General features: G+C 38.9%; 1 protein-coding gene across 1 annotated transcript; it reads left to right on the top strand.

Moving 5' to 3' along the window:
• Positions 1-2,011: 2,011 nt before the first annotated feature.
• apip (APAF1 interacting protein) lies at positions 2,012-12,671 on the top strand. The gene is made up of 8 exons (XM_085772311.1): positions 2,012-2,118; positions 5,624-5,693; positions 6,594-6,694; positions 9,213-9,261; positions 9,393-9,510; positions 10,404-10,539; positions 11,895-12,062; positions 12,193-12,671. The coding sequence occupies exons 2-8, from the start codon at positions 5,628-5,630 to the stop codon at positions 12,290-12,292; spliced, it is 738 nt and encodes a 245-aa protein (XP_085628437.1). The 5' UTR covers positions 2,012-2,118; positions 5,624-5,627; the 3' UTR covers positions 12,293-12,671.
• Positions 12,672-12,956: the final 285 nt, after the last annotated feature.

Below are 12,956 nucleotides of genomic sequence, written 5' to 3'. Positions count from 1 at the left end.
ATCTGATTAAATATAGGTAGACTGAGATGTAACTGGTATTTGTTTTATTTTTATTTTCATTTTTTATTTTTATTTCTCGTCATGTTAATGAAGCTGCACTTATAGGTTTGGGCAGCATGGATTAATCTAAGGAATAGGGTTGTTATTTGCAGACTGATCCTCTGCTATTCGCTTTTATCTTGGATAAAATAATGTTGTTTTTCTTTGTTTTGTTTTGTCTTTTTTGTTTAAAAAATGGACAATGAATTTATTGTCTATTTGATTTGGAGTGATGTGGGGCCTGTGGGCTTTGCGGCTCATATTCAACAACCCTACTTGTTCCATGTTTGTGCCACCGGTGCAGTTGGAGAATTCAATGGCACTTGACTCCGACTCTGATGAGCACCGTGATGAGAGGCAGACCCTCAGTGACATCTGCCAGACTGAAGATTGGCCAAAATGGGTTCTTCCGCAGATTATTCACAGAGTTCTTTGCAGTTTCCCTTCTCCGTGCAGAGTAGCATTTGGAGTCTTCTCAACAGGAAACAAAGTCAAGCTGTGATGGGGAGTGGCAGTATGGAGCAATTGTGGACTGTTCCAGGTAGGGATCCTTCAAGCCAAGACACACAGTGGTCATATACTAGATGCAATACTCTTATGAAATTGACTTTTTCTTTTGCATTTGAGCTTTCGTTGGAATTAAACTGCCTATATTGTGTTTGCACAGGCCTATGACCGCAGGCATATTGCCTGGGGCATGTTTAATGTTTACCATAACAGTATATCCTGTATAATGTTTGTTGTCCAGCTGCTGCCTGGTGCATGCTGGGATATCTTTGTTTAGCTGTGTACCTTGTCTTTGCATACATTTGTAGTCTGTGTGTTACAGTTGTTACAGTCTCATGTTGAGTTCTAACAAGTCAATGAGCAGAGATGCAAAACGTTGATGAAATGTATGAGGTTAGATGGCATTACTGTGATCTTAAAAGTGATGAAGGCAGACAGTTGACAGGGCTGATATGAAATACTTTGACTGCTGAAATAAGTCAAAACACAGAAGTAAATAGAGTTTAAATGGTAAACACTGAAGTAAGATAAAAGGTCAGAATATAGAACAGTGCATAAGTCTGCAGGGAGGTGTATGCAGCATGACAATATACTCCCCACCCCCACCTAGAGTCATAAAGAGCTATATTACTCCCACAGAGACCTGATCGTAGCATTACAAAGTCAGTGTGGGATCACATGAGGAGAAAGAGGATGCTGAGAGACTGCGTAAACTGCAGGAGAACTGTGGTTGTTTCTCCAAGACACTTACGAAAACCGTATACCTGCAAAGTACTTGAAAAATCCTCTGTAGGTGTACTAAGGAGAACTGGTGCTGTTTCAAACAGGACATTTTCTACTTACTGTATCCTACACATAATAGGCTTAGCCTACATGACATGCATTTATGTTGCATTTCATTTTGACTATACATAGCCGTTACATCTAGTTTCTTTTCAGGTGAATGATTTGCACACAAACCCTCATATTAGACTACATGTTAGGCTACATTTGTTTTCATGTTAAGTGAGTGTTTGAGTGGAGAAGAACATAAAAAATGATTTCTGATGAGGCTAAGATGATAATTAATTTAATTTAATAATCATTTCCCAGCCTAGAATCATTAAACTAGGCCTAATTTCCAGAAATTATAAGTAGCCTATGTTATACATTCCTATTCCACTGTTATCTGAGTTGTAGGCTATACCCACAGTAGGAGTCTATGGACCAAACCACAAATAACCCATAGGTGTTACGTCAAAATCTGTATCCCCGTAGAAATGCAATTGCCATTTCACTTTAACTTGAGTTGATCATCTTAGATCTAACCTAACGGACATCCTCTCAGGTGTTTAACCTGACCCCTGCCTAACCGGTCCCTTTTCTACTGCGCATGATTAAAGCCTGACCTCACCCACACCGCGGTTGGGGCTGCTCCAGGGGTCTTTAAATGAAAAGGGAGCAAACTTCTCCACAACACGTCGGTATCCTGTTTGTGCGTCGCGTCTTGATGACGTCGAGTTAGCAGCAGTAGCGTTTGGTGTTGTGACTGCGTTTACTTCTACCACAGTCTGACTTTACTACGCAAGTGAGGTAAGAAGTCGTGTTTTTTTTTTCATAATTTACTGCTCTTAGTAGAAAATACCAAACTACATTAGTCGCACCGGAGCGTGCATTGCATTGCAAACAAGAGAAATCTGTTTCTCAAACTTGGTGTAACTGCAGCCAGAGCTGAGGCTACGTTAGCATTAGCTAGCAACACAGGGCTTCATCTGATTTTTATAATATTTTTATCAGGCAACAGCTCAAATCTTTATGTTTCAAAGCGGACATAACAGAAACATCAAGTATTGATGGCTACTCAAATTGAATATTATTTCGGGAAGCATCTTACTCAAGTGTAACGTGTGTCTTGTGACTTAGTTGGTTAGTAAACAAAACATTTAACCATATGTTCTGCCTCGGTCAACGACACAGGCTTAAGTTAATATATCATTTTAGCCTACTACTTATGGCTGCAGATAACTTTTAGTTTCGTCAACTAATCTGCCTATTTAGATTGACAGTTAGTCAGTTAATGGGATTCATGAATGTACATGTTATCATACTCGACTATTGTGAAAAATATTATGTAATAAATTAATAAATATTAAATAAATACAATATTTTGTCTTATGAAAAGAAAAACTAAATAGAGCCACAAATGAAATGAAATAAAATACAGTAAATAACCAAATACAATAGGCTATAGTATTGTATTATTATATTACGAGGATAGTGTAACACACTGCTAAGTGCTAATAATGTGTCTGAAGGAATTAAGTTGATGAACTGAACAGCCTATAGTTCCTTGCTAGAAGTATTTTGTTTTAATAATTTATTATAAACTTGTTAAAAACTGTCAGTCTTGGTAAAAGACAGCCAAATATTTTCAGATTTCACCCTCTCTCTCGAAGAGTTTCTGCATTTCTTTGTCACATATCATTGTTAACTAGGCCTAAATGTTTTCACATTTGATGACATTTACCTTTGAATATACACAGTTGTCATTGGCATTTATTTTTATTGACCATTTTGTTACAGTCTAAACAAACAACTAATTACTAAACCCTTAACTAAAACATATCTTCCTATGATCTCCTTTAGTCAAACAATATACTTTTTAATAATAACTTGCCAGTCAATCTTGTTTTACACATTTTGAATAACTGTAATGTTGCAAAAGTGCTCCTATTATGAATACCTGGGTTTGACACATGTTGCATATGCCTTTAACTCAGATTATCCATAACAACACAAAATTGTTGTGGTTGATCTGTGACTTGCTGCTGTGGTTCACTCTGAACCATTAGTCATTTGATTTAAGATTTAATTTGTAGCTTCAATCATTTCCCACAGCTTAATGGCTTGATATAAAATAGACTATCACAATGTTAAAACCAATCATTTGACTGTTTATTAGAATCAGGGCAGTATCTTTATGTAATCAGTGATGTGTTATGCAAGTTTGTTCTGGATGGTTTCATTCCAACCTCAACCGATGATTTCACTGATAAACACTGTTTGACGGGATGTAGCCAACTGTGTCTTAGATGATACAGGTGGGTGCTGCTGACGTGGCGTGTTTTCCAGAGCGGCTACAACAGAAATACTCCAGGAAACAGTTCAGGACAGAGTATTACACCAGAATAACATTACAAACAACAAGCTTAACAAGCACAAGCCAAAAAGAAGCTTTTCGTTCCAATGACATGATATAGAAATGATGAAAGTGACCTAAATGTACATTATCCTAGTTTATTTTAATGTAAAGTGTATCATTTGAAAGAGATTTGAAGAGCTATAATTAAAATTACATTCAGCTTTTCTGTTTTTTCTGAGTTTATTACAGTATAATGCATCTAATCAGCCGTGCCAGTTGTACCATTTAAGTTTGTTATATGAGCTTTTATTTCTAAGCCCAAACCCCAAGACTGCAGCAGAGGAGCTCTCAGACAGATACCCGCACAACTTGGCACAGAGACCCACTTAATGAAATGAAAAGACTTTCATCTTTCTTTGAAATCAGAAATTTGCATACTCAGTTTTCAATGACATGTGATTGCTAACTGAAGGTATGTGTGCTGACTTGTAGAGTATTCTTAAAGTAGCTACAGCAGAGCTTATTAGTAGGAATCCTCCTCTGGCTGTGTCAAACAAAATGTGGTAAAATACCCAGAACTGTGAGCACTTTGAAAGTGGTTGATAAAAATGCATTTTAGATATTCATATGGCACATTTTACCTTATTATTCAGTTCTTGGTATTATTTTTTTTTATGCAGCTATACAATATTTTAACTACTTAATCTGCTATTTTCTTGATTTGTCAATATTGCCAGTTTAAGTTCTTTAAATTTCGAAAGCTTGGGCCGGTTCACAACTCAAAAGCAAAAAGTGTTGGGTTTAAAAAAGAAAAGTAGGAAGAATAGAAAAGCAGGAATTGGTTACATGACAATATAGTGCTGGTCAATATGAAAGAGGTAAAATGAAGCTCAATAGTCACTGAGACGTGCATCTCCTTTATATGAATGCACTTTCATTGTAAATGAAACTGTTTCCTCTGAGAATTTAATGTTTGTCATTATCAAATGAAATAGATGGGAGTATACTGTATATTGTTACCACTGTAGATGAAAGCAGATAATATAAGAGTGTTTAATAAATAACTCACAGGTACAAAAGGATGCTATTATTAGGTTTCTTCTTTCCTTAATCTCCTGATATTTAGTAGTTGTTGTCAGGACAAAAATGACAGTGAGTGGTACTTGATTGTCAGTTGTAGAAACGTTCTGCATTTAAGTAATCCACCCCCCCCTGTGGATTTACATGAAACCCTTCAGGGAGTTTTAGCTACACAGCTTGCAGGCATCTCAACATTACATAACATTAGCCTATTCTCCTGCCAACAAACAAGTTGGTGTTTACTGTAAGCTCATGAAAGCTAACTAAGGGTGTTTACCTGTCAACACTGCAAGAAGGATCCAGTTTTAACTGTGTGTTTGTACAGCGCCCAACAACACACCCCATCTCCTAAAACTGCTGATAGACAGCCACATAAAACCAATATACAGTCAATGCTGGTGGCGTGCCTGTTTTGTCTTTTTTTTTTGTATATTGAGGCTTTTAAAAACTTCCTTGGTGTTTTGAACAGACACACTAATTGCAACAAAATGAAAAACATTTCCATTTAATAGTGGGATAATAGTGTACACCTTTTTTCATTTTAATACAATAGAAAAAATTCCCTCAACGGAAACTTGGCTTCGTGCTAACCAAAGTGTGGGAGGAGAAGGAAGAAAAGAAAATTAGTGAGAACTGGAGATATCAGTTCTGACTTATTCTTCCCTGTGGTATTTCATCAGTGTCTGATTCCAGGCGGGAATAAATCAAAATGAGGAAGTAAGAAAGACACTCAACAGAATGCCGTTTCATTGTTACTTAAGAGCGCTAAGCCCGTCTCATGTGACACCCAAGTTATTTTCACTGCAAACGTTTTCCCAGATATCTACGCTTGGCATGGTGGATTGTTATTAAATATAATGAATGGTTTTCTCACAGGAAGATGTCAGCGTTGTGTGGCACCAGCAACGGCTTCCAAGATGAAGGTCAAGAGGTCACAGAGAAACAGGCAAGCACAACACGGCGGGGAAAAACCTGACACGCATACAAAGTGATTGCATGATAGAAGTTCACCTGAATCTGACGAAGCGACAGTCTACAAAAAAGTCTGTTTTGTGGAGTTTTTAAAGATGCTGTCAACTCATTTCTTCAGTGGCAGTGATAGTAATATGATGTTTTCAGTAACTGGAGAAAGATTAGAAGTTCAGTGCATTCAAGCATTCATAGTACAGGACTGGTGTTATTCCATATTTTCTTTTTGTCGACAAAAAACATGAAAAGAGTGGAACCAACTATGTGTCACAGCCTTGGTCATTCCTCATTACTCAACACAGTTCTGACCTTGCCTCAGGCACACAGCCTAAAGTCCAGTTATTCCTACTGAAGACTGAAAAAAAACATATAGTTGAGTTTTATTGATGGTACAGTAATTTCCTAAAGGCACTTTGCGTTGTAGTTTCTTCTTAAACTTTATCAAACTGGAATAACTAGTGTTGTTGTTGGGGGCTATTCTCAGCTTTGGATTTGTATAAATTTGATGCTCTAGTGAATATTTCAAGGCGTTATGGTACGGTGGTGGAGATTGGAGTCTAAATAAACAAACAGTTTGTGTATTCATGGTTATTAAGAAACATGTCACCATGTGCAACAACGTGGCTCACTGATGTGTTTCTAATGGTTTCTGGAGCTCTATGGTTTAGAGTAATAACCTAGCGTTGGCTGTACTGGCAGTATTTGTTTCCAGGGTGGATTAAAGGTTGTTTTTGATCTTTTCATAGATTACACTCATAAAAATGTATCAGAAAACATTCAAACTTGGCAGTGCAGAATATGCAATGACCAAAAACAAAAAAATCAGTATCAAACCAGAGTTACGGTTATTTGTTGAACGGCTTTGCGTGTGTTACAGGAGAAGGAGCATCCCCGAGTGCTCATCCCTGAGTTATGTCGCCTCTTCTACCAGCTGGGATGGGTGACAGGGACGGGCGGAGGGATCAGCCTGAAACAAGGGTGAGTATTGTTTGTTCATTAAAAGAAAAAGATAATAAAAAAATAAAAAAAGAACGAACAGACAAACAAAAACATAAAAGTAATCAGACATTATGAAAAGTTAAAATAATAATAATAACAATAATAAAAATAGAAAAGAAAAAAAAAATACAAATTCTAATAATTACATAAAGGTTTCAGTCAGAGGATACATTTTCATAAAATATATGCACTAGGTACGGCAGAAAATAGCTACATCAATTACAATTGAAGGTACTTTACACATCCTTTGTTATATATGTCACCCATTTCTCCCATCTTTTTTCAAAAATAGTGAAAATATACGCACATCCCTTGCTTGGGGTGCTGGGCCAAATGGACAGTAGAAAATAGAAAAAATAGCCCGCACAACCTCGTTTTTGCTCCAGAATATTTTACTGACACAACGTTTCGGGCTCTCAGCCCTTCATCAGGTCATCATCATAATGTGTTTCACCCGTGTAACATCTATATGTAGACGCCCCCTGGTGACGTCATGAGACGTGGCGTCATTCACAAAAAAATAATCACACACAACATGGCAACATAGTAGCCTGTGTGAAGATCTACACATTATGATGATGACCTGATGAAGGGCTGAGAGCCCGAAACGTTGTGTCAGTAAAATATTCTGGAGCAAAAACGAGGTTGTGCGGGCTATTTGTTCTATTTTCTCCCATCTTTTTTCAAAAACACAACCTTGATGTCTAATTATTGTTATTTTCTCCATTACATATATCTCATTAACCAGATCCTTCCATTTAGAATTATTTAAATTATCATCTTTTAACCAGTTTCTTGTAATTTGTTTAATTAATGCTACTCTTATTATTAAAAACAAATATATATCATTCTTCTTGATGTTTTCTGGTAGTTTTCCAAGTAATAAAACTAAAGGGTTATAATTCACGGAGATGCCAAAAATATTTCATAATTCTGTAACAGAATCTAACCAAAAACCATCTAAAACTTTACAGGACCAAAATATGTGTGAGTGGGTGAGTACTGTTCATGGATTAAAAAATAAAACTTTGCTGTGATAGTCGATTCCATCTTGAAGGAGTTTTCATTCCAGCCAAATAACAAACGGACACACCTTCTATTAGCATATCTTTTGATGGTAAAATGCTGCGGAATGCAGTTGTGGAGATCCGATTTTTTTTTTTTTTTTTTTTGCTGACGAGTGTTTAGCGAGCCTGATGTGAGGTTTTGACAGTGTGTGTAAATCTGGGCTGCAGACAGAAGGCCACAGTTTTGCCGTAATGAAACAGAATTCTAAATGAAGAATTTGACAGGTTATTACAAACATCTTTGAACTGTGTTGTTCTGGATGGCAGCTACAGAGAAAGCACCACCCATTAGCAAATCCTTGCTTGAAATGGGGAATGGCAGACATTCATTTAAGCCAACAGGGGAACTTGATGAAACCTCAGATGAAACCAAAAATAAGATTTACTGACTGCTGCTGTGAGTATGCCGGCGTTTCATTCAGAGAGAGGGAGGCAGACATGGTATCTCTTAGATTGTCTTTGGTCTTGTTAAATGATTACACCTTCAGATTCAGATGGAAAATAAGCCGTTATCAGCTCAGCAGCAGTACTTCAACTGTGCAGAGTATCGCTCCTTTACATGGCTGTTTGAAAGTGATGATTTAAAGAATGAAAAGAACAATTTGAACTCTATGGCCTCAACATCATCTACATATTGCAGTGAAGGAGAACTATCAGATATATCCATCTTGTAGCTGCTTGTAGACTAATGATAAATCAGCGCTTGAGCTCAGGAATCCAAAAGCTGCTTTTATTAAAACAAAGCCTCCAACACTCATTTACTCAGTCTAGATGAAATAAAGTGGATGAAAAGTATGCAACGCATGGAAGCAAAGTGAACAGACGGCAGCCCTGTCAGATGTTTTATACAAAAATTCAAATAAGTGTATTTTTATTTTTCTGTGAGTGCAGGTCTGAATTTTAAGTTTCGAAGCCCTTTTTTCACAGTTGCTTTGCTTTGACTCAGAAATGAGTCAGAGCCCGAGGCAGCTTCGCCAAACCTTGCACTCAAAATCAATAGGCTACTCCTTTATCTGGTATGTTTGTTGCTAGATAAAGAAGAGTACAATGGCTTTATCCTCTACATCCAATGGGGAAATGTTAAGCCTCTCAGTTCATAGTTAAGTAACAATGTGATCATTGTTTGTTTCTATTGAACGCTGCCATTCTGTACATTTCAGACCTTCTTTTTTCCCACAAGAGGTCCTTTAAGCAAAGGCCTTAAAATATAAAACTTTATGTTGACACACGACTCACTGAAACATCCTTCACATGGTGTGTTTGTAGCTCAGTGTGTTTTTCAAGTAAATGGAACAGAGCCCGATGTTTGAGTTCAGTTATGTGTTTGCTGTGGAAGTCTACAATGCTCCATTGTGTCAAGAGTCCTTCAAAGACAACTTGATTGTCCTTGATATTAATATTTACCATGTTGCATGTTTTGCATCTCATAGAGAGCAGATCTACATCGCACCATCAGGGGTGCAGAAGGAGAGAATCCAGGTGAGCGTGCTCTTATCACAGTGTGAAACTTTTCTTTCATGATGACTCATGTTTGACTAAGTGTTTTGATTTAACGGAAGTTTAAGGATTAGTGTGTTTTTATAACATTTTGGAATGTTTGTGTTACTCAGCCGGATGACATGTTCGTGTGCGACGTGGAGGAAAGGGACATCAGCTGTCCGCCAGCCTGGAAGAGATTAAAGAAGAGCCAGTGCACACCTCTGTTCATGAATGCGTACACTATGAGAGGTGAGTCGCTCTAGTCCGTACACATCATCGTTTGCACAACGCCCGTAGGCCGTTTAACAATTGTCTGAAGTCAGACCAGGAACAGACTGCTGTATTGAAGTTCTCGCCCGGTCATTAGTCAGCGCTGATGAGTAGTCGGCTTCAATAACCCACAAAGCACCGAAGAGCGAGCGTGTCCGAGCCGAGTTCATCACTTTTCCAAGTCCCCTGGAAACACTTGAGCTGTTGTCTGTGCTACTTGCAGCACATTTGTCTATTTAATTGTGTTGTCTGTATTTACAGGGTAATTGTCTATCTGGTTCCTGTGTGTGTGTGTGTGTGTGTGTGTGTGTGTGTGTGTGTGTGTGTGTGTGTGTTTGTGTTGTGTGTATTCACAGAGTAGTGTAGTGTTTGCATTTGCATGTGCTCTCTTAAGTTGCTCTGAGTCGCCGTGGGAACATCATTTTGTCGTTAGAAATGATGTAATAAATATCCACAGAAACAAAATTGTGAAGTCAATGGGAGACTGTAGACGTTGTCCCTCCGGACTTCCTCCTTGTGTATAACAAACAATTTTGATGTATTTATTTATTGAATAAATAATGTCTTGTAATGTTTTCTTTTGAATACTTTTACTCTCAAATAAATTGTAGGATTAATTTCCAGAAAATCTAAATCTTCTGTTTGGAATCTGATGTGTTAAGATACTGCTTTTCCTTTTTTCTTTTTTTTTTCTTCAAATAAAGAAACAGACGAGATTACACTCGTATGATAATATCAGTTGTTTGACAAAGGCGTTGTCAGTAAAGGTCAACAAGCCTTTTTCCCGCCTTGTTACAATTACTATTTGAGAAAGACAATACCAGTAGATAACACTCAAATCAAAATCTGCTCTTCCTTTGCTAAAAATGCAGGGGCGCAGGCAGTGATACACACCCACTCCAAGGCTGCTGTCATGGCAACGCTGCTGTATCCTGGCAAGGAGTTCAGGATAACACACCAGGAGATGATCAAGGGGATTCGTAAGGGCACCTCAGGCTCCAACTATCGGTATGTAATCAGGCAGCGAGGATTAGTGAGGTCCAAAGAGGTTCCTCGCATTTTCATCTCTCAGTCAAGAGGAGCTTTGCAAAGTCTCGGCTGATGGAGACACCTCGGCTCTCATAATAGAAATGTTTAGTGCAGCGGGAGAGGATGACAGGATGATGCGAAACCGAGGCGTGAATTTGCACAGACAGTGAATTGATGAACTGCGGCCGGCCGTTTGTTTTTTTCGCTCACACTGCTTGTCCAGAACGAATGTGTGGTGGACCTGCCAAGGAACAAGTTCACTCACTATCAATCTGACAGTAGAAATCCCCAGCATAGCCCCGTCCCCGCAGCTGCCAACTATGTCTGTGGGAATCGGCAAAGTCTGGCTTACGGCCCCGGTTGAGTTTAAGAAAAGCATAACGATAGTACATCCAGTCAACCACAAGGAGTACAGGTACATCACGCTGTGTGGGTATTTACACGAAGGTCTCATTAAAGACGAGCAGCTCCCTTCCTGCCATCTGTGTGTACATAAATGTGCCCTGTCTTGCCTTTGTTACTCAATAGCTGATAGAGGCGACAGGTACAAACACGCGAGTCCTAACCATGAATTTCATCACTAAGACATCAGTCATCATCATCAGTTTGTTTTCCTTAAAGATTTTTTATTTGGTACATATAACCAAGCACTGTTTGTTAAAAATTTCCTCACTCTTCATTTAAAGGATTCGGTTCACGATTTCTAATCGACAGAACAGCCTGATGGGAATATCGCTTTAAAGTTTTAAAGGTTCGGCAGTGAGTTAGTTGCTTGTCAATGCAGCTGAATAAAATGAGGAAATGTTGCAGTTTTTTCTCTCTGCTTCCAGCTGGGACTGAGGCGAGACACGAGCCTAATTAGGGTTAGGGCAGCAATTAATGACCATTGATCGGTTTTCATTATTCAGGCCTGAATTGTTTAGTCTATCAAAATCAAATGGGGTGGAGGGGGTGAAGAAGAAATCACCCCAAATCCTGCTTCAAGGTTTTATGTACGCCGGTATACTCGTCTACAGTGAGCGTGCAATCACAGAGAGGAAACATAGGCCCACACACACACTGGTTGATTCCTTGTCAGAAGTGATGACTTCAAATTGCTTGATTTATTCAATCAGTTCTGTTCTGTACGACAGAGAGAAGCAGCTAGCTGGTTTAGCCTGATTCACAGACACCGTGTCACAATCAGAGGCCCCGTGGAGGCAGCGGTGAGGTCGCGCTCTGGGAACAGGCGTTCAAAGACCTTTTGCCTCATGATGACTAATGTTAATGCCTCAGATTCCTTCAAGCCTGGGTTGTAATGTCTCTTTTTCTGTACCCTGTCTATATATACACAGGTATGACGACACCCTGGTTGTGCCGATTATCGAAAATACTCCAGAAGAGCGGGACCTGAAAGACCGGATGGCTCGGGCAATGGATGAATACCCAGATTCATGTGCAGTCCTCGTCCGCAGACATGGAGTGTATGTCTGGGGCGAGTCGTGGGAAAAAGCCAAGACCATGTGAGCATTTACCTCCCACTGCTATTAACCTGCTTGATCTTATTGATGACTAGAGCATATTGGTATGTTTATGTTGTGAGACACAGATATCAATTATTTACATTGCGCTCCTCCTCCCCCACCCCCTCAGGTGTGAATGCTACGACTACCTGTTCGACATGGCTGTGCAGATGAAGCAGTGTGGACTAGACCCCTCAGCCCTCCCCGTGGAAGAAAAAGGAATAGTCTGACATTCACTGCTGCTTTTTTAAAGAGACATTTTATGGCAGAAAGGTCAATTGAGTTCAATCAGGAGAGCAGATTGTAATCATTTGCCTTTCACGCTGGTCGGCTTCAAATTTGATGAAATTTGATGGTAAGGGTAGATTCAGGACCGAAGGAGATTGAATGCCTGTGATCCGGAAGCACCTGGAGGTTATGCTGCAAAGCACTGTGGGATCAACTCATAAGAGAGCGGCTGTCAAATCAACGTCCTCAGGTTCAAATGCTTCCCTATTCAAGTCTGACTGCACTGGAATCAAGGTCTTGGTTCATGTCAGGCGTGAACGTAGTGTGTATTTCAATTGATCTCTAATGGTGATTATCTGCCTTCGCCTCAATCAATAAAAACCGACTCATGTGAATCATGACTCACAGAGATTCTCTACTATTTCTTACACTGTTTGCTTGTTTTAAAGGTCCAATGTGTAATATTTTTCAAGGTTCGTTGGCAAAATCTGAATATACTTGTACAAGTGTATAATCGCAATAAAATAAAAAAAATTTGGTTTTCATAGTCTTACAATTATTCTGTCTTATTAGGTCTGCCGGTATAGTCACAATCACAAGGTACCAGTAAGGAGAAGTGATGGGGTGTGGCGGTTAGCGGTACTGAAGTTAAACTCACTCACCCAT

This window comes from Trachurus japonicus, chromosome 3 (assembly GCF_045865225.1).
Source record: "Trachurus japonicus isolate A0001 chromosome 3, Traja_1.0".
Classification (NCBI taxonomy): Eukaryota; Metazoa; Chordata; class Actinopteri; order Carangiformes; family Carangidae; genus Trachurus; species Trachurus japonicus.
The sequence above is the reverse complement of the archived record's forward strand: the minus strand, read 5'-3'. Positions and strand labels throughout refer to the sequence as shown.

Excerpts from the sequence above, each read along its gene's own strand:
- apip (XM_085772311.1), top strand. The coding sequence starts at position 5,628 with ATGTCAGCGTTGTGTGGCACCAGCAACGGCTTCCAAGATGAAGGTCAA. Across the intron at positions 5,694-6,593 it reads AAGAGGTCACAGAGAAACAG|GAGAAGGAGCATCCCCGAGT; the intron begins GCAAGCACAACA and ends CGTGTGTTACAG. Across the intron at positions 10,540-11,894 it reads ACCTCAGGCTCCAACTATCG|GTATGACGACACCCTGGTTG; the intron begins GTATGTAATCAG and ends ATATATACACAG.